Source organism: Tiliqua scincoides, chromosome 3, assembly GCF_035046505.1.
Source record: "Tiliqua scincoides isolate rTilSci1 chromosome 3, rTilSci1.hap2, whole genome shotgun sequence".
Taxonomy (NCBI): Eukaryota; Metazoa; Chordata; class Lepidosauria; order Squamata; family Scincidae; genus Tiliqua; species Tiliqua scincoides.
Genome location: NC_089823.1, coordinates 117,094,769 through 117,117,615, shown reverse-complemented (window position 1 = coordinate 117,117,615; position 22,847 = coordinate 117,094,769). Strand labels below are relative to the sequence as shown.

At 41.4% G+C, this 22,847-nt stretch overlaps 1 protein-coding gene across 2 annotated transcripts in view; it reads right to left on the bottom strand.

Annotated features, from left to right (window-relative positions):
• The window catches only part of KLHL1 (kelch like family member 1), a 230,053-nt gene that overhangs the window by 130,277 nt on the left and 76,929 nt on the right, over nt 1-22,847 (bottom strand). For both annotated transcript variants that reach the window (XM_066620078.1, XM_066620079.1), the window contains one exon: nt 16,330-16,526. In XM_066620078.1, coding sequence (XP_066476175.1) covers nt 16,330-16,526 — 197 coding nt within the window. The remainder of the gene's footprint in view (nt 1-16,329; nt 16,527-22,847) is intronic.

Below are 22,847 nucleotides of genomic sequence, written 5' to 3'. Positions count from 1 at the left end.
AGTGCATGCCCCAAAGGCATAGCAGCATGGGCACTGGAAGATTTGATAGGATTGGGCCCTAAATTGGCTCCAGTAAGCATCCTTCTGCCAGTACAGCCTACTCCTAAGTTACTGCAAATGTGCTTTATGGCACAGGAGCCAGTGCAGTAGCCCTGCACTGGGATAGGTAAGGTTTGGATTGTCTTAGACAGACAACCCATCCTTGACATAGAGTTGAGTTCATTTAAGCCATTTCTGCCCAACATTGCATACATCCTACACAAACAAAATGTGTATACCTGTGGGCTGGGTTAATTTGACTGAAACCTGTACTGACACTTAGAAACAAAAGGATTAAGGATGCCTCTTGACTAAAGTCTTTTAGTGTTGCTGAGATCGTTTTTTCTTCAATTAGCTGAAAGTAGAATTAAACTATACATTCCACATAGCATTTAATACAGGACCATATGAAATAACAATGCTTGTCTCAATGGCCAAGTTCCTTCTATAAGGTCTACTCACAAGAAAGTTTCATTCTGCAGCCACTCTTGGCAACTTCAAATAAAAGTTGATTTTCTATAGATTCAATAACCTTTATTGCTTCCTGTTGATTCCAGCTGGGAGATTAGTGAATAGCTGCTGCCACTAAAGTACCCCAATTTTTGTTTCTGTTTCCAAGGGGGGAGGTTAATTACTGATTCCCTTTATGTTTTTCTTAATTTTTTTTAAATAAGGAAAGCACTATTTAAAAAATGAGTAGAAATCAAATATTTAAGTCCTGCCCACCCTTTTCTCCAGAAACAAAAAGCAACACTGGCTCAGTTCAGAGAGGCTATTTAAGACAGAAAGAACATAGCAAAGCCCTGCTGGCTTAAGCTGAAGATCCACCTACTCCAGCATCCTGTTTCCCACAGTAGTCAGACAAGTGCCTCTGGCAAGTCCACAAGCTTCTCTCCTACCATTGCTCACCTGCAACTGGTATTCAGAATAGCTACCATGGCTATTAGCCATTGATAGGCCTCCATGACTTTATCAAATTCCCTTATAAAGCTGTCCAAGCTAGAAGCCATCAGAGCATCTTGTGGCAATGTATTCCATAGAGTGCTTATATATTTATTTAAAATATTTATATCTCACCTCTCCCCCCCCCCATTAACAGGACACTCAAGGTGGTTTACAAAAAATTAAAAAATCACTATAAAATACTGTAAACATGAAATTAAACATACAGGTGGATCCTCATTATATGCGGGAGTTCCATTCCTGGAACCCTCATAGATACTGAATTCCGCGTGAAACCAAATCACACAGGGTTCACAGAGCTCCGAACGTATCCAGAGCCTGGAACTGCATGTGGAGCTGTTCTGAGACCCATGGAGGCTACATACAGCTAGGACCTCCAGAGGCCATGTGTAGCCTCCATGGGCCTCGGTGGCCACTTCTCTGGAGGGGACTAGAGCTCTGCTCCAGTCACCTCTGTAGGCTCTTCTGAGGCTTGTGAAGGCTGCATGTAGCTTCCATAAGCAACAGAGGGCACTTCCAGTTTTTAGCAGAAAACCAGAAGTGACCACCTAGGGCCTCGGAAGAGCCTCCAGAGGCAACTGGAGCAGAGCTCCTTTCACTTCTAGAGGCTTCAGGTTGGGCCAAATGTAGCTCAACTGGGGGTTGGGAAGACCTGAGTTGAGCCAAATCTGTGGATGCAAAATCCACAAATAAGTAGGTTCAACCTGTACATAAAAACACAAAGAACATCAGAAAAGATAAAAATCAAAAGAAGTACAAGCAACTTGTTTTGCCAGATTCCAAGTCCAAGAGAATTATGCCCACTTCATGCTAATTCACTCCCCTTCTTTCCCCAAAAAAGACCCTGGTTCTGCCCTGCAGTACTGCTGGACCCCACCACCACCAGGGTAGCTCGCCTGTACAACCTGCAGAGGTCCTCCTTTCTCCCCTCTCCTGCCAGCAGCTCCTCCCACCACTATGCAGCAGTTGGTCCTCCACAGGTCTTGGGTGTGGCAGCCAAACACCAATCTCTGGTGTCTCCAGCAGTTTCCAGCTTCTCCCTTTCCTCCTTAAACTACCCACACCAAACTCCCCCTTCATCAGGTGCTTTTATGCCTGAGGGCCCTATTGCCTTCAAGTGGCTGCAGCTGTGCAGCACATTCTCTGCTGAATGCCCAGACCTTAACCCTTAAAGGGGCCACTGTTGACACCACATCCTACCTCCTTGCCAGATCTTCCATAATTCCAATACACAACTTCACAATAATACTTTTTGAACACTTAAAAAAAACAAAAAACAGCCAACAGTGTAACCCCATAAATACAGCAAAATATGTACTGTAAAACAATCCAGCAAAACTAGGTTGGGAAAGGGTTGCAGCCCTTTGCTTTTGCTGCCACACTCCCCTCAACTGCTACTAAAGAAGGCTATGGCTGTAACAGTATAAAGATGACTGAGAGACAAGCACAGTGTGTGTCACTGTTCACACTAATCCTACCTTTCTGCAGGGGAGAAACTGAACCCTGAGCCACAGCCTCTTGAGCGTTTTGCTCTCCCTCTCCCACATTCAGATAGGATGAGCATGAGAAATGGATCACATCATAAGTGCCTCTCAGTTATCATTCTCTTCCTGCTACCATCTTCTTTGCGAGCAGTCAATAGGAGCACGGAGGCAACAGCAAAGGGTTGCATTCTCAGCTACGAGATTGACTGGGGGTAAAAAAGGAAGGAAGGAGACTTCATGCAGGCAGGCAGCCATCAGGTAAGGGCACACTGCACAGCTGACTCCTGGGGAGGTGGATGCAGGAAAATCAAGCAGACAAGAATGTTTGCCTCAGAAGAAAGACTGCAGATGGGAAATGCATTTTGTTTTTCTCATTGCTTTCTCAGTCATCAGCAACACTCCCAGTAGCCTTCCACCTTGACTCTCCCCATTTGTAGGGGACTCCCTCTTGGGACTATGACAAATGAGCACTGGAAGCACATGGTGAGTTTATTTATTAACCATGTTATTTCAAAAATAGCATAAATTAGACTGCCCGACTTAATTGACAAATTGCACTGTTTTGAAAACATGCTTATTAAGACCATGTAAATTGAGAGGTAGCTGTAGAGTCAATGTTACATTCTGAAAATAAACAAATGAACCAAAAGCCTTTCCCAGTTGTGACTAGTTAGGGGCGCAATCCTAACCCCTTATGTCACTGCTTTCCAGCACTGGCATAGCAGCGCCCATGGGACATGTGCTGCATCCTCCGTCATTCATGGAGGCCTCCTCAAAGTAAGGGAATGTTTGTTCCCTTACCTCAGAGCTGCATTGCCCTTATGTCAGTGCTGGAAAGGGTTAAGACTGCACCCTAAACTAGTTAACAATCTCAGATATAGAATACAGCAGTGGTTCTCAAACTTTGAGGGAGCTTTACTCCCTCAGTAAGTTCTTATGGATCCCCTGGGGGCTGGGGGATAAGTATAGGCCCTCAGTTTGGCTGTACTTGTCCTAAGAGGTGACTAAACAGCCACCAGGTAGAGGGGACTTGTTAGCCTGGGAAGGCAGCTCATCTGAGAGAAGGGAAACTCTGATCCCAAACCTCCACTGCCTTGTGGCTACATCCAGTTATGGAAAAGGCTTCAGGAGTCAACCTCGAGGCAAAATCCAGAGCCAGAGTCCCTGAGGCAGTTCATGGCTGAACACAGTCACGTTCTGGCAACTCCTGCGACACCGCTGGAACCAACCGTATTGGCTTCTGCCTTTCCATTGGACCATTTCAGCGATGTGGAGAGGGGGGATTTGCTGCATGGGTAACAGTCTATCCTCCATATCTACTTTACCCAGTCTTTGCGCACTGGAGATGACGCTCTATATTGCGGAGGGCTGCGCAGGGCTACCCGCACCTGCTGCAGCCTTACATTGTAAAAAGTAAGTCACAAGCACCCCCCTCATCCCTCTTAGCGATGTGATCCTGGGGATCGCGTCGCGGCCTTCCTCCCCTTCCCCCGCCCCTTAAAGGGATGGGGGAAAAGTTACACAAACTGGTGGGTCACAACCCACCAGTTTGAGAACCACTGGAATACAGCCGTCTGCCTCATCCACGTATTTGGTATCTGCAGATTCAGTTATCCACAGTTCTCCGTGGTCTCCCTGTCCCCCCACAGTTCCAACGCCTAGTTCCTTAAATTTTCTTCTTAATGCTGATGCCAAGCAAGCATGTCTCTTCATTTACCATAATGCTATAAGCAGGCAAGCTGATCAAAAGACAAGAAGGCAGGCAACCTGAATGCTACAGGGACACAGGCAGAACGTTAACAAGAAGCAATATGCTTGCTTGATGCCACAAAGAAAAATGAAGGTAATGGGTGCAGGGTGGGCACAGAGATAAGGATTTCCTCTTATTCACGATTTCCATAAGGGGGGCCCTTGAAACGTATCCCTTGTGGATATGGGGGGGACACCTGAATTATAAACTATGAGTATGAGTTTTGCTTTTTCTCAGAAACAGATGGTTTTCTGTTTTGCTCATTCTATTGCCACAGTATCTTTCTTCAAACAACGCTTATGTTCAAGGGGCTGTATTTGAGATATAGTTCTCTAATAATTTACCACTTTGGAAAATACACAGCAGCAAGACATTCTTGCAACAGTCCTTGGCAGACATCCAGATGAGAGCAAAAATGGTTTGCCTAATTTGCCTGTTTGAAGTCCAGCATCTGTGTTCTTCAAATGTGACATACTTAAGTGGAATATATACACTGTATATTGTATAACTACATAATGTAGTTATACTATGCAGAAGGTAATTATACTATTACACAGACTACTTACAGAAAACCCCATAATACTAACTATAGAACTTTTCTACTTTGAAAAGAGGGCTGCATAATTTAGACATACAAAGATGAATGTAGCCCACCAGCCACATATGGCAGCCTGCTTTGCAACATTTCTGGGACTGCAAAAATTGAGTGGGTGGTGGTTGCTGACAGCTCCTGAGAGGCTTTCATAAACAAACATAAACAGCTGGTGAACTGTGCCTGCCTCCGTGAGTCACAAGTTCTGTAGACCTGAAGGCCTTTCTCAAAGCACAAGAACACCTTCCTGCTGGCTTTCTGCATATGTCTGAAGAGGTCTTCTCCAAAGTGCTTTTAATTAGAGTGTCTCTGTTTTATTTAATGTTTTAATTGTCTTTTCAAGTCACCTGTAAGGTGGGCATAAATTTTTTAAATAAAAAATACAAAAAAAATATAAGTGCCCAAAATGTTTTGTCTGTAAAACTTATTTCTTATTCTTTATCCTATTCATACATTTAGTTTTATTTTTTCTTTAATACCACTCTTTGAACATTGCATATGATATGCCTTAGCATTTATCTTTTGACTGCTAATTCTTTGCTGTTCGTTGAATACAGAATTGCTCTTACAGAATTTTTGAAATCCTAAACAGAAAGAAAACAAACTCAACAAATAAAGTATTAACTTAGTGGTAATGTTTAAACCACTAAGAGCCCAATCCTATCTAATTTTCTAGTGCTGGTGCAGCCATGCCAATGGGGCGTGCACTGTATCTTGTGGTGGGGTAGCAGTCACAGAGGCCTCCTTAAGGTATGGGAACATTTGTTCCCTTAGCTTGAGGCTACATTGTGGTTGCACTGATGCTGGAAAATTGGATAGGATTGGGCCCTGTTAATACTTTATTGGTTGGGTTTGTTTTCTGTTTAGGGGCATTTTTTTTCTCTTCACTTCTTCCTGTAGCTTAAATATTCGTATGGTTTTTTACACATCTTCTCTGCTTGACAATATTTCTCTTTCATTTTGTGTACCGGAGTATGTTTCAATATGGACCTTTTATTTAGTGAAAAATCCAATACATACAGAGCTATCAGTTACAAATTCCAGTCGTATATGAATAGTATAGATACTCTTGCGTTCATGAGTGCAAATTGTTCTCTCCACTGTTGAACTCAGGGATAGTCAGACTTTAAAGACTTCTCTGAACTGCTCTTCAGCAGGATGTAGCACAGACACAGCTGCAGCTTTCTTTTCAATCACAGCACTCTGCTTATTTTCCATCTCAACACTCTTCAGATCAGTCACTAGCCACTTTATTGTGGGTTCATGCTGAATTCAGCACTCTGGAGTCCCTTTTTCTCAACTGCTGGAGAACACTTTCAAATCAAGGAATGCGTGCTTGTATTTATACTCACTGATGCATTTTATGAGAGCTTTAAATACATTCAAACCAAATGTTACAAGACAGCCCTGCATATACAACTCAGTAACAACACTGGGATATCCCTTCTGCACATACATGATGGTATGAGATAGCATCATTACCTTGAGACAGTCTTACTATGAGGAGAGGGAAGAAGTAACTGTTTCCCTGTTCCTTCCTTCAAAGCAAAAGTCCTTCTAGATTTGTACTTCAGCACAAGAAAGAGGAGTGCTGAACTTCCAAAGCTAAATTGTAAAGATTCACAAAATGGCAAGGCAGCTGAAGAGGGGAAGTTTTCTAATTCTTAAACTTAAAATACATAATTGTAGTACACATAACTTTTACAAATACATGCACACACACAGAGTCCCTTTTTCAATCTACATATTGATTTTTTCTTAATCATATTCCAGTTGGCAGACATCCTACTTGCAACTATGGGATATCCAAGTTAATATTGCCTCCTGGGGTATCCTACCATTCCTTTTGCTTAGTCAGCCAGGAAAGCATATGCTTTCTAGACCAGGGGTGTCAAACTCATTTCATACAGAGGACCAAAGTTAGCATTCAGGGCACCTGCTGAGGGCTGGAAGTGATGTCATTAACCAGAAAGTGACATCATTAAGCAGCTGATAGCCAGAAATCAGTACTCTGTTCTCAATATTTGCATTAACTGCAAATGACAGAAGAGAAAATATGCAAATCTTGATCATATTTCAAGATATGGGAGAGCCCAGTTTTCATGTGGCCTGCTGTTTCAGCAGTAACACCTCAGCGCTGCTCAGCAACTGAGAACCTGAGGGCTGAATAAAAAACTTCTGGGGGCTGCATCCGGCCCCCGGGCCTTATGTTTGACACCCCTGTTCTAGACAGTGGTGATTCCACTGTCACATCAGTTTTATGCCAACCACGTAAAGAAAACTTGGTGTGTCTTTACTCCCTCAGGAGGATGTCATTGCCCTTATATTGATTTTAGGGAAGAATGAAGGATGCACAGAGCCTCCATATTCTGAGGAACTTAAAATGGTGGATGCATCCACATGGATGACTTACAACCCAATTCTAAGTTGGCTCCAGCCTGCGGGATAGGCATGCATGCTGTCACAAAAGTGCCATAACGTGAAGGCTATCACCACCAATGGAGAAGCCTGCACTGGCATTGGAGCAGTGCCTGCTGACCAGGGTAAGTTCTATGCCGGGCAGCAGGAAGAGGGTGAAACAGGGCAGAGGTGTTTTGGGGTGGGGAGGAAAGCGGTTCAGGCCCGGGGGGGATGGCAGAGGAGGCCTCTGCTGCACCCTAACCCCCATCGCAGGCCTAAAAGCCCTGCATGGAGCTACTTGGTTTCGCGCCAGCAACTGAGCTGGTGAGGATTCAAGTATACACAGAGGCTGCTGGGACTCAACACTGGGACTCAACACAGGGAAATTGAGAAATTACCAGCTGCCTCTTTGCACATGCAGGATATGGGGTGGCTGTTTCAAATCCGCTGTATCATAGTGCGGCTATGACTGATTTATGATTGGGTTGTTAATTTACCCAAAGCACACCACAAAACATCTCATAGCATACTAGTGTGCCTCAACAGTCAGCACTGAAAGAATGATGTAAGACAGGGGTGTCCAAACATTTTGGCAGGAGGGCCACATCATCTCTCTGACACAGTGTCGGGGCCCAGGGGAAAAAAAAAAAAGAATTAATTTACATATAAAGTTTGAATAAATTTACATAAATGAATTTTTTAGAGATAGAACTTATATGAATGAATGAAGGTCTTGCAGTAGCTCAAGGCCTAAAAAAGGTCTTCCATAAGGCAAGACCAGTGTTTCCTTCACTGCCACTGCTACAACACAGACGTGAAACAGCAAGTAGTAGAGGGATCCCTTGTCCCACTGCTCAGGTGAGAGGTCGAATAGTCATCCTCACACTGAGAGCAGTTGCGTCAGGCCAGCACAGGCTCCAGCAGTGTTCTCAAGTGTACTGTCTTGCTTACATACAAGAGATTGGCTACCAGTCACTCCTTTGAGGAAAGGCAATATATGCTTTTTTAAAAGATGTATGTGTATCTGTGAATGTAGGCCTTTTCAGATGCTGCTTCTGTAATTTGGTAATCCTACACATTTGGTTTGTGTAGGATGTATGCAATGTTGGGCAGAAATGGCTTAAATGAACTCAACTCTATGTCAAGGATGGGTTGTCTGTCTAAGACAATCCAAACCTTACCTATCCCAGTGCAGAGCTACTGCACTGGCTCCTGTGCCATAAAGCACATTTGCAGTAACTTAGGAGTAGGCTGTACTGGCAGAAGGATGCTTACTGGAGCCAATTTAGGGCCCAATCCTATCCAATCTTCCAGTGCCCATGCTGCTATGCCTTTGGGGCATGCACTGCTTCCTGGATTGGGGAGGCAGTCACAGAGGCCTCCTCAAAGTATGGGAACATATGTTCCCTTACCTCAGGCCTGCAAGTGCACCAGAGCTGGTAAGTTGGACAGGATTGGGCCCTTAGAATGAAACTGAAAAGGGAGGAGCAGGAAGGGATGTGTGTATGCTAACCCCCAAGAAATATTCCCCTTGGTCAGCCTGCCTTCTCCCTGGCTCCTCTTTCCTGACACTGGGATTATCAAAGGCAGAAATCAGATTTAACCCTTAATCCAGCAGTGTTCTCAAGTGTACTCTCTTGCTTATATACAAGAGATTGGCTACCAGTCACTCCTTTGAGAAAAGGCAATATATGCTTTTTTAAAAGATGTGTGTGTATCTGTGAATGTAGGCCTTTTCAGATGCTGCTTCTGTAATCAGGGCTGCACTGAAACTCTTCAACTTATGTTTTTGCAGTGCCCTATACAGGTCCAACCTTGTTATACACAGATTTGACAACACCAATGGCCACTGCAAATGGGAAGGAATGTGCTGATCCCTGGAAAAGGGGAAAAATGTATCCCTTTAAAAATCACAGTTTTAAAAACTGCTTTTGTTACTGTTGTAGAGAGACAGTCATGCAAGTGATTATTCCATTCTTCAGGTTAGACAGGCAAAGGCAAGGGGTCCTTTGCATTTCTAATTGCTGACTGCCTCTCTACAACACTAAGAAAAGCTTTTTTTAAACCACAGTTGTAAAGGGATGCGCTTTTTAATTTTTTAAAAATTGCTTCTATTTAACATATTTTATGGTATCAGCAGGGAGTCCCAGAATCAAATCCCTGTGAATGTTGAGACACAACCTTATTAGGAGCAATGCAGGAGCAAGAAACCTGGAAGTAGGTCTTTAAATCTGTTTTTCATTGTTTTTTTATCCACTGATTTTTTTTATCCACTAGGGGTTCTGGAATGGAACCCTAGCGGATAACGAGACACGGCCTGTATTTACTGTTTTCTTTGATACCACCACTACTAAATTATTTAGCACTGAAAATATGTTCTAAGCACTGGTTTCTGCAATGTTTGTTTTTCTGAACTGATATTTTACTCAAGCTTGTTTATGATGTTCAACTGAGTGTCCTCTTTATTGTTTCACATTTACTTTTCTCATGAGAATGTTTATGAAGGGGTGGAACTGAATATTGCTTTGTGTACACATTGTTTTATATCTTCATCCTTTCAAGCAATTGGCACCGTCTCACCCTTTCCTGTTCCTGTAGAACAGGGGTGCCCAAACCCTGGCCCAGGGGCCACTTGTGGCCCTCAGGGACCTCCAATCCAGCCCACGGGGAGCCCCCAGTCTCCAATGAGCCTCTGGCCCTCCTGCTGGAGCTCACACTGGCCTGTCACTACTGCTATCAGGGTGACCATTTGACCTCTTGTGTGAGCTGTGGGACGAGGGCTCCCTCCACTGCCTGATGTTTCACAACTGTGATGCAGCAGCAGCAGCAGCGGAAAGGCCGGTCTTGTTTTGTGCAAGAGATATTGCAAGATCTTCATTCATTCATATAAATTCCATCTCTAATATATTAATTTATGTAAATTTATTCAAATTTTTAAATGTAAATTAATTCTTTTTTTCCTGGTCCCTGACAAGAGTGTAAGAGAGATGATGTAGTCCTCCTGCCAGAAAGTTTGGACACCCCTGCTGTAGAAAAACACATACTTATGTCTGGAAGATGTCCCTCCTAACCTGTTTTTGACAGCCATTGATGAAAGTTATTGTCACGATTTTGATCAGGTTAGTTATTGCCCCCTCCTACAACATACAGTGCCAAGACATTAATTTACACTTATTTTTCATATTAGAACCTTGTTGTAATCATAAAGATAACACTCCATTATTTGATACATGTATATATGGAATAGTATGCATGTATGGCATATAAAGGTAATCATGTATAAACAGAGGACTGTAACACTCATACAACCACATACGCAACAGCAGAAGTTTAGAGGACTCACTGCCCAAACCTATGCATGCCTACTCAGAAGTGAGTCCCATTAGTGTCAAAGGGGCTTACTCCCATGAAAGTGTGGATAGGATTGGGCTCTCAGAGTCTGCAGCTTCAGGCTAAATTTAAAAAAAAAATCTCACTTCGAAGAGTAGTGGAAATCTTAAATTGAGAGAGAGAGAGAGAGAGAGAGAGAGAGAGACAGACAGACAGACAGACAGACAGAGGTAACCACAGCTATGAAATGATAAACACCACAGGTGTTGGTGTAGATGTACAGAACCAGCCTGCAAGTCAGAAGTAAAGATGTATGCTTTTGTATTAGTTTATATAAGTGTTTCTCAATGTTTGTCCTCTGTCGTATCACTTTACATGGTCCACCTATTCGAGTACCACCAAAAGTAGCTAGTGATGACAACATTGTTACTTACTTCTGGCTTGAGAGGCCAGTTTCAACACAACAAACACCAGTAAGAGAGGAAGTGAAGAAGTGGACATTTTGTGAAGAGTACTACAAAGAAGTCGCGTCCGCCATTTTGACTAAGGGAAAACTTAATGTTAATATTAAGTTGACTATACAGCATTATAGAAAGTAGGAAATACTGAGTTTTGATAGGGAAACGCTTGCTACATGTCGTATGACTTTAGAGTGAGACAAAGAGAACTTACCTGGAGCGGCTCGAAAATGGCAAAAAAGGGAGATAAAGATCTGCAAATGGCAATGGAAAGTTTAGAGAAGAAACTTAATGACTCTATGAAAGAAATGTGTACCAAAATAGCAGAAAATATGGAGAAAATGATGGATGGAATGAAAGGATTGATAGGAGACCTCAAAAATGAAGTGATACAAGTTAAAGTTGAGTTGAAGACAGTAAATCAAAAAGTACAAGATATGGAAAAGAAAACACAAGAAGTAGAGGGAAAGATTGACAGAGTGACTACTGATACTAAGAGATTTGAAGATTATATGCTGAAATTGGAATGTTATGCTATGGAGACCCATCTAAGGCTGAGAGGTGTGCCAGAGAATTTAATGGAAGATACAAAAGAAGATAGAAAAGAAGTGATTAGAATCTTGGCAGAATTTATAGATTTACAACCTGAGGAAATGGAATATCAATGTGACATGGTGTACCGAATAAATTCCCAGTATGCCCGCCAAAAGAACCTGCCTAGGGATATAATAGTGCAATTAATAACAAAGAAAACTAAAGAAGAAATATTGAGAAAGCACTATAGGGACCCTTTGAAGGTAAAAGGGGTAGAAATTGGGATCATGAAAGAACTACCAAGGAAAGTGCAAGATAGGAAAAAATATAGAAAATTGACAAACAAGTTGAGAGGTAAAGGCGTAAGATATAGATGGGAAATTCCACAAGGATTAAGTTTTTATTTGAAGGGTGCACGGATTACAATTAAAACAGTTAGGGAGATGGAAGATTTTTTGGTGAATAATAAAGAAGATTTGGACTAAAAAAAGAAATAAAGTTTAATTTTATATCAACGATGGAATACAAACTAATTTCTTGGAACGTGAATGGACTAAATTCACCACAGTGACGAAAATTAATTTTTCATTGGATACAAAAACAAAAGGCAAATATCGTTTGCTTGCAAGAAACACATATTTGTAAAAAGGATTATAAACTTTTGAAAAATAAGAATTTGGGGGAAGAATTTATCTCGGCAACAAATAAAAAAAAGAGGAATAGTGATGTATTTAAAGAAAGAGCTAGAACCAAAATTAATTTTAATGATGCAGAAGATAGATATTTGGCAATAGAAGTTATGTTGAACTACAAAAAGACATTATTAGTTGGAGTATATGCACCAAATGGAGCTAAGGATGGCTTTTTTGAAGCGTTAAAATTGGATCTGGGTCAGATCTATTATGAACAAACAATATTGATGGGAGATTTAAATGGAGTTGTGGATTTAGAATTAGACAGGAAGACTAGATTTAGCAGGCTTTTATGTAAATAAATCAAAGTCCAAGATTCTATGTAAAAATGTCAGTAAAGATAAACAAAAAGATATAGAAAACCTGATCGAATGTGAAGTAGTGCAAAGAACGAAATATTTAGGGGTGGAGTTAACAATGAAGAATATAGATTTGTATAAAAATAATTATGAAAAACTGTGGAAACAAATCAACAAGGATATGTTAAGATGGAATAAGTTGAATTTATCATTACTAGGTAGAATCTCTGTGATTAAGATGAACGTGCTACCAAGAATCCTGTTCTTTTTACAAACAATACCGATAATTAGAGACTTCAAAATGTTTGAGCATTGGCAGAGGAAGCTTTTGAATTTTGTGTGGGCAGGAAAAAAACCGAGAATTAAGATGAAGGTGCTGTGTGATGCTAAAGAACAAGGATTTCAACTGCCAAATTTGAGGTTGTATTATGAAGCAGTTTGTTTGTCATGGCTTAGTGAATGGTTGAATCTAAAAAACAGAAAACTTTTATCTTTAGAAGGTCATGACAAGATTTTTGGGTGGCATGCATATTTGATGTACGGGAAAAAACAAATGGATGGACACTTCATGCATCATTTCAAAAGAAGGAGTATTTACATGGTCTGGGAAAAATATAAAAAATGCCTGGAAGAAAAAAAGCCGCTATGGATTGTTCCAGCGGAAGTTATAAAACCGACATCAACCTCTCAAGGAGTAGATTGGTTACAGTACAAAGATATTTTGGACATGGAGGGAGGGAAGGTGGAATTAAAGAAAAAGGACGATTTAACTTTTAGGTATGACTGGTTTGGGTACAGACAGATTAAAGACCTATTTGATGCAGATAAGAGAACTGTTGGTTTTAGGGGGAAAAATTCTGAACTAGAAGAGATACTGCTGGGAGAAAAGAAAAAGCAAATTTCAAAGATCTACAGACTGATAAATGAATGGTACACTGCAGATGAACTTGTAAAAGTACAAATGGTGAAGTGGGCAGTGAATGTAAATAAAGAAATAATGATGACATCTTGGGAGCATCTCTGGAAGAAATCATTAAAGATCTCGATATGCAATAATATAAATGAAAATTGTTATACGATGATGTACAGGTGGTATTTCACTCCAAAAAAACTAGCAAATATGAATAATAAGTTATCTAACAAATGTTGGAAATGTTGTGAGTATGAGGGGTCTTTCTACCATATGTGGTGGACTTGTAAAAAAGCAAAGCATTTCTGGTCAGAGATATTTATAGAGGGCACGAAGGTATTAAGATACACAATTTATAAGAGTCCGGAATTGTTCTTGCTAGGTTTAAACTTAGAGGTAATAGCAGTCAATGATAGAACTTTATTATGGTATATGGTGACAGCAGCAAGGATGATATATGCGAAGTATTGGAAGCAAGAAAAAGTGCCTGATATAGACGAATGGCTACAAAAGATGATATATATGATGGAAATGGATAAAATTACGAGAAGTTTGAATGATGAAATGCTAGAGAAATTTCATTTGGAATGGTATAAATTTGAAGCCTACTTGGAGAAAAATTGGAAGGTCAAGAGTTCATTAATGTTATTAGAATGTTAATAAGAACTATACAATGAACAAAAGTTTATCTTGGTAAAAAAATAAAATGATAAATGGTTAAAACGTTGTGGGAAGTCCAGGGTGGGGAGGGAGGGGGGAGTGGAAATGAAATTTATATTGAAGTAAAGAAAAATATGTAGAAATGTAAGGAGTGAATTGAAACTTGATGTTTTGGATCTACTATAGATATAATGTATTGTGAAAATTTCAATAAAATGCATATACAAAAAAAAAAAACAAAAACAAAACACCAGTAAGAGGTTCAGGGTGGATGGGAGGGATTTTTTGAACTCAGAAAAGCATGCTTTGAAGCCTCCTACAACTTTTGTGTTGCATTCATGGTTTTGCTGCTGGGCGGCAGGTGTCCAGGGGTTTCACGAGTACCATAAGATACCTCCTCAAGTACCACTGGTGGTACCCATACAACTGATTGAGAAACACTGGTTTATACTATTTCTCCGAATTACACAGATTCCATATTGACTGTATATTCCCCAAAAGGATATCACTGGAATTATATTCTGTCTGCTATTTAAATAATAGAAGTATTAAAATTTTGTGTTAGTATAAGAAATTGAATAAATCAGCACAATCAAATCAGTTTGGGGTAGACATACCCTCCCATGGTTGCTCACTTGTTGCTGACATGTGCAATTAATTCACAAGAGAGGGAGTTACTTTCTAACACCTTATTCCCAGGTACAAGTGCATTCATGTGCAGCATCAGAATGCGTCTGCATATCACTGGGGGCAACTGACACTGGCATGCTAATGTTGCATGCAGTTGTACTAGTGCACAAACCATATACAAAAAATAATTTCTATAACACTAGCAAATTTCTCAGGGTGGGGTCTAGCCAAGGCTGCTGAACCAATTTTTTCTTGGTCCAGTACTTTCAACTGTTTTGGGTCAAGAAGGGCTCACAGGGGACTTGTATACTTCTTTGAGGAGAAGCCATGAAACTGAAGGAAATGTTTCAGTGATGATGGAATGACAGTTTTCTTTTTTCTTTTTAACTGACAATGGTCCCACTTCTGAGAACAGCAGTGACAACAGCAGCAACACCACTTCAAACTGCTTAAGTCATCGGCTTGGGGGGCACACCCAGTGCATTACAGGACAGAAAATGGTGGGTAGCAGAGTCACAGCGCTTGGTTGTGGTATGGTCAGTTTGAAAGAACAAAAATGATAAGGGATGAGAAGCCACCTCCAGAAGTTCAAATTTTTTTCATCACTTTCATGAGAGCCTACCATAAACACCATGAACCTCAAATCCCATTTTGCTCTGCAGCTGTGAAAGCAGCAATAAAAATGTGCAATGAGGTTGCATCAGCATTAGCCTAGAAGAGGTTCCTACATTTCTACTCACTTTTGCCTGAAGTCAAGTTTCAAGCATTTTAATTCCCAATTCTGCATTTCAATCAGTCATAAGATTCCTCCTAAGCCACTATATTATCCATTATTTAAGGATTCCTATTTTTAATGCTGTGAATCTTAAGTACACACTGGAGTGGATCCAGTGTTTGTGTTTGGTAGGGGGGACGACATGATCACTACCAACTCCAGATCCCAGGTCAACCAGGCAGGTACACCTGGGCTCCAATTTAACTTTTGATCTCCATGGCTAAGGTTTGCTGGGCGGGCTGGGCTGCCACATAAACTTGGAGCCCATATCTTCTAGCTGGGTAGACCTGTCTGGACGTTGAGCCATTGGCTGGAATGGAAGCCCAAGTCTACCCAGCCAGTAGATCTGGGATCCAAGTCCAGGCGAGAGCCCAGTTCTACCCACTCACCAAAGGCCACAAGTTAAATCAGCTGGTAGACCTGGGCTCCTGCCTGGGTTTAGAGCCCAAATCTACTGGCTGGGTAGACCTGGGCTCCCATTTCAGCCAATCTTGCCAGTGGGCGTTCCTTCCCCTGGCATCCAATTTTGCTCCCCAGCCCAGTGGGCGCCCTTCCCTGCTGGCAGACAGTGGGGTGGGGGTGGGGGAAATGTACCTATGCCCCTCCTTTGAATCCACCTCTGAGTACACCTAACAATCTCTATAACATCTCTACATCCTCTCTATAACATCATCTTCAGGATAAGTTATCAGGAAGCAAAACAGAAAGTTTTCCGTTCATTCAGCGATCATTCAGAAAATGTGAATGCTAGTATAATATATATAATCTGTGTACTCTCTGGCACGATGATAAAATATATTGGAACTGCCTTACCATGGTATAGCCGTGAGCCACCTTCATGAGTTCTGCGCATCCTTGAGCATCTGCAAAAGCCCGGATTCCCAAACAGTTAGATGGATGTAAAAGCTTCAAGAGAAAATGACAGCACACTTCAACTACTTGAGAGAGCTGGAGGAGACATGCAGCTGCCAGGAGATTTTCAATGGTATCTTCCTTAAGTTCCAAGCAACCTGTAATCAAGATGAAGATACACATGCAAATGTTGCTTCCCATATGTATGTACACCTAAAACAAATACAGTCAAATGTGACTCTACTACAGAAGCAAGATGGAAAATGCTCAACTATTATGAAAGTCAGATTTTTAAAAAATCCAAAAATTTTACACAATTATTTAGCAGTCATTATGCTCGCATTTGGAAAAGTTTAGAAGGAAATATAGCAGCATCTTTCTTTCCTTGCATTCCTAAATTAGGCATTCTGATTCAACTTCCTTTGTTAGGCATCAGTTTTCCAAAAGAGTGAAAGTGCACAGAAGTACAGAAGAATGTGGCATACAGTATTACCCAGTGGTATATTGTATTGCACTATGAAACAAATTAAACATTTGAAGTTTGAAGAGACCTAGTCCTGTGGGATGTGCAGAACTATTTCTCATTTTTCATTTACTGATGGAGAAAAACCAGAGGAAGATAGGAACCTTTAACATTATTTTTTCCCCATACTTAGATTTCTAAATGGATGCATAACAATGTAGGCTGCAATCCTACACACCTTCCTAGGAATAAGCTCCAGTGAACACAATGGAACTTACGTTTGTATTGACATACATATAATTGTGCTGTTTCTAAATGAGTTGCAATAGCTGGATTTCAGTGTGTTCAGCAAGGGAGGCTTGCTAAAACATGATGCCAAAATGTGATCAGCCACTCAAATACAGCTCCTTACTATACATCTTCCTCCTAATTTCAGTCAGTAAGGTTGACAATAAACTAGCTACATATAATGCTATGCTAAAGCCCTTCCAAGGATAGCATCGCTGATTCAGAAAAATATTGTAAGAAATTTTGGGGAGCAAAATATGAATAAGCCAACAGAACTGAATTAAAACGGTTGTAGGGACTCAGAAAAATAAAAGTATGTGTGCATAGAATCGCAGTCTAAATTCGACTGGGAACAATGAGAGCCAAGATTGTCATGGCTATTGTCAAACTGAATAGCCACACTAAAGATTTTTTGGTTTAAGGGCTGAATCTTTTCCAGTGCACGCTGGCTCATCGCAGGCATGCACTATCACAATGGCCTTATGGCACGTTTGTGGGGATTAGCACTGGCCCCGTGCCAGAGCTGATCCAGCACAAGTTCATGCTGGGACAATGCCAGTTGGAGGCTGGTGATCCGCCGCCAGGCACTCCATGAGAAGTGCCTGGCAGCAAGAAGCAAGCTGGGCATGGGGGGAGGCAGGGAGGAGGCGTTCTAGGGTGGGCAGAGGGAAAGTGTGGCAGGGGAGGGAGCAGGCTGGCTGGCGAAGTTCAGCTCTGCCATGCAGCCTGACACAGGACTCCTTGATTCTGCGCCAGCTAAAGAGACACTGCAGAACTGAGTAGCCCCTTTGTGGGGCTACTTTCCTTACCTTTCCTTACCTGTTCCCTTTCCATGAGGAACTGCCAACGGCTTCCAGGTTGCACTCAGGATGCCGCAGCAGCCACTTCCATTGCCGCAGCAGCCCCATGTGCCGGGCAGCTCAGGATTGGGCTCTAAATAAGGGGTGTGGGAGGAATTGGAAGGTGCCAACCTGAATCAAAGCAGCTTACCAAGTTGATGGGCAGCTGTCTTTTTTCCTTTGAACATTTTTTATTTTTGTTGCCTCTTTGGTGAAACTGACAATAATAATCGTGAAACTCTTCTTGGCAGCCAGGTGGGGAGAAGGTAGGAAGGGGGTGTTTGTGGGGGGGGGGGGGAGGCAGCCTGTGGGATGATTCAGGTCCAAGAGGAGGGCAGGGACAATGAAAGAGGCTGCCGCAGGATCCTATCACCCCTCCCGTGCCTGAAAGCCCAACATGGACTACTCAAATCGGCACCAGCAATTGCACTGGTGCAGATCTGAGTAGACTCAAAGGGGCTGTGGGGGCACTACATGGTGTAAGGGAATCAATGTTCCCTTACCATGATGAAACTTCCGGCTGCTTCTCCTGCTCTACAAGATACAGTGGTGGCCATTTCAGCGCCACTGTACGACAGAGCAGGTGGGCAGCATAGGATTGGGCCCTATGCTGGCCCAATCACCAAGTCACCACTTTCCTTCCCAAAAGCTTCTTCATAATGTCATTTCGTGATGACACAGTCCTACTCATAGGGAATTACAAAAATTCCCTCATAGGGAATTACTCATAGGGAATAGAAACAAAAAGCATGGTAGAAGCTGCTACCCAAAGGTGCTCCATCACAACTTCTGCCTCTGTCAAAGAAGCAGCAAAAAGGTTAAATGGGGAAAAGGGGGGACAGCAGCTGTAATCAAGCAGAGCATGCCGCAAAAATTTTCAGAGTGTCGCAGGCCCACCCCCAGCCAAAATGCCTTCCATCTTTACTACCTGCTATTAGGATGGGGAACATGGTGAGATCTGCTTCGTCTGTAGCCACCACTAACTTATACCACTGGTTTCAGTGGGACAATCATAAGTAAATGTTGCTAGATCACAGCCAAACAATTTAGGAAGCAATCCTAACCCATTTTCCAGCTCTGACATAAGGACAATGCAGCTCCGAGGTAAGGGAACAAACATTGCCTTACCTTGAGGAGGCCTCCATGATTGCCCCCCAACTGCAAGATGCAGCACATGCCCCACAGGCACAGTTATGCTAGTGCTGGAAAGTTGGTTAGGATTGCGCCCTTAATTTCAAAATAAGTATAAACATATACAAGTTGAGACTCATTATTCAAGAGGGTTCCAAGAACTCACATGGATGGCAAAAAATGCACTAAAGCAAATCAATTTAAAAAACAAAGTCTCTTTCCTCTGGTAATTTAAAAACAGCCTTGCTGACTTTTGTAATGCACATAGAGTCAAACAATCTCTCTCTAGGAGCTTAGGCTTCACTAGGAGGCAACAATCCCTCCCTTCACCAGGAGACCCAGCAAGGGAGAAAGAATGGAGAAGGTGATAATTGCTGCCATTTAGTCTTCTTTCACATGCTCAGAGGGAAGGGAGTAGTGAAGCCTGCAGAAAGAATGATTGGTGGCTTGTCAGCTGGCTGCCCTCTCTGGCATTATTAAACAACTGTTTTCCTTTAATTTAAAGGGCCCTTCTCATCAGCTTTGAGACAGAAAAATTTGTGGATAATTAGGTTATATCTGTAATCACTTGTATGACTGTCTCTCTGCAACAGTAAAAAGCAGTTTTTTAAACTGCTATTTTAAAGGGGTGCAATTTTTCCCTTCTCCAAGGATCAGCACATTCCTTCTCATTTGCAGAGGCCATTTGTGTTGAGTCAAATCTGTGTATAAAAAATCCGTGTATAACAAGGCTGGACCTGTAAGTGTTTGGGAGACTTTCAAGACAGGTGCTTTGAAAAGGAATGGTTTAAATAGGAATGAGAGCTATGTATTAGGTAAGATGACAACATGTATTTAGCATGATAAGAAAGTACAAGTTATTTGAGTGCTTACATATGTTAATAAATTTGCCTTCATTTTTGGCAATTACTGAATAATCATTTAATTGTCACAAAAGGACAAATTATGTTAATTACAAAACTGACATCTAAGAGCTCATATGGGCTTCAGTGCCAGCAGTACAAGTGTACTGCTGGCGCTGACTGTCACAAACATGCTGTAAAGCTTGGAAGGGGGTGATCCTATCCTCCATGTTGGCTGCAAATCCCAAAACGGAGCTTCTCAAGACTGCGCAGGCAAAATGACTTGTGCAGACTTGAGAAGCTCCATTGTAGGGCCAGGGGTTTTCCTTGGCGGAAGGGGACAAAAGTCCCCTTCCCCCAAGGAGACATCCAGCAGTTTCCCTGCACCTGCAGGATACAGCGGTAGCCATTTTGGCACTACTGTTCCTCTGGGCACTGGGAAGCATAGGATTGGGCTGCCATTCTCCATAGATGGAAAGTTTCAACTGTTTGTCTCTATAGTTGAAATAAAATAGAATGACTTTAATCTGACAGAATAAAAACCCAAAAGATCTTTTAGGTTATGAAGATTTTTGAAGACCAAGACCACTCATGAAATAGGAACTATACTTGACAGCAACAAAAAGACCAGAGCTTCCAACTTCTTAATAGTTCTATTCAGATTGTCATCTAACCTAAGAGAAAGAATGGAGACAGAAAATATTCTAAATGTATATCTGATTTATTAGCTACTGAAAAATTGCTCAGGGCACAACAGTGGAAGAAAACAGTACTACGCTACCAACTGACGTATGGATAAATGAGATTGCAGCTATGTCAAAATTGATACATTTTTATTAAATGTAGAGACAACTAGAGTAATTTAGGGGTGGCCATGGTGTAGCAACAGAAAAAGCTAAGACCTAGTGCTGCTGTTCCATTCCACTGCTTCTGTGACAAGCAACAATGGTTCTCCAATTTGTATGCAGGCCTCAAGGCAATGTTGTTTATACTTCTAGTGGAAAAGGCAGCCATGTTTCCTCAAATGTATACTTTTCTTACCATGTCATGCTGCTTTTTGTATGTACCGTATAGGCATATTTGTTAATCTTAATACCTTTTTGCATTATATTCTACAATGTTAAAAGAATCTCCTTTTATAGTTTTAAAAATGAATTAGAAATATGTGAGGCGCATGAAAAACATCTAGTGTCAACATTCTAGTACTTTTTACTGCCAACCATGTTTGAGCACATGTGATCTTCTTTAATTTATTATTTTATTTATTTACTATATTTCTATCCCGCCTTTCTCCCTAAAAGGACCTTACAACAAAACTCAGATTACAAAAGCATAAATCACATTTAAAACAAATTAAAAACATTAAAGCCATCACAATTAAAAACATGTTAAAAACAGCAATAAGACATTGATACAATAAAAAGAGCAAGAAATCCAAAGATTGAGATAGCACTTCTCTAGAGTACACTCTTCACCTGTTGCACCCTGTGATGCTTTTGTGTCTTGTGTGCTTAGTTGCAAAGCAGAGAGTTGCATGGAACTGGCTATAATTTGTAGCCAAACTAAGTTCTTTCATTATTCCCTTATAAAACACAGAATCATAGAGTTGGAAAGGACCCACCGGGTTCTAGTCCAATCCCCCACTTGTAGCAGAGAATCCTCTTACAGCATATCCAGCTGCCAAGAATCTACTTGAGGATCACAGTGAGGGAGAATCCACCACTTCCTACAGCAGTCTGTTCCACTTCCAAACCACCCTTACTGTCAAGAATTTCTTCCTGATTCTTTTTCTTAATAAAATGGGTGATGGACATGAGAAGTCAATTATCAATTAAACAAGTGGCAAAAGTGAATGGCTCCAAAAAATATTTCCCCATGCCCATTGGGTTAAATAGTAAACAGCAACTGAAGGCCCAGTCCTCTCCAGCTTTCCAGCACTGATGCAGCAATGCCAACAGGGCATGCACTGTATCTTGCAATGGGGGGGGGAGCAGTCATGGACACCTCCTCAAGATAAGGGAATGTTTATTCCCTTACGTTGGGGTTGCATTGCAGCTGCATCAGCAATGGAAAGTTGGATAGGATTGGGAGGCATGAGAAAGAGAAGTTTCTATAGAAACGTTTGGAGAGACAAAGAGAAAGAACTAATAGACATATTTATGAATGAACACATAGCACGGGTGAAAGAATACAAAGATATTATTAAAAGGGGCTAAAACAGTGTGAATAATCTGGAAAGAATGAGATGGAGAAGAAATGGAATTATCTTTGTCTTATGCTATCGCTCACTATCTCACTAAAACCTTTAGTCAACAGTTGGTAGCTCTGATACAAATTCCTCTCAGACAAAATCTTGAAAAGGTTGTCTACAAGTATATTACAGCTGTAATTGGTAACCTTGCCTTCAGCTAAGTATTCTGTCCGACTGTAGTAAGTGTGTACTGAAAAAAGAAAGAGAAACTAAAGAGATTATTGTTATTGTATGGGAAATACTTAGGAAAGAGATAAACCAAAAGATGACTTGTATAACCGCCATACTCTCTTCACCATTCACTAAAGATCTGTTGTGTAAGGCATAAGGATATATCCATGTGTAGATGAGGAAGAAAGGGATTGGACTCACTGATACTATCTCCAACAATTACAGAGATCTCGCACGTGTATACACATGCATGCTCTCTATCTTGCAAAAATACAGTCTGGGATAATGCATACCGAATCTATGAACACAAGCTCTGTCTACAGGTTTGCATTAATGTGTGGCAGTCAAAGGCAGAGCCAATAGGCAATATCCTCCTCCTCTGCTCCTCCATACCTTGATGTGCCCAGATATGTCACGTGAACAGAATTTGACTATAAATAAATCTAGAAATACACTACAGAACATGTCCAATGATATAATTAGAATACAGAAGA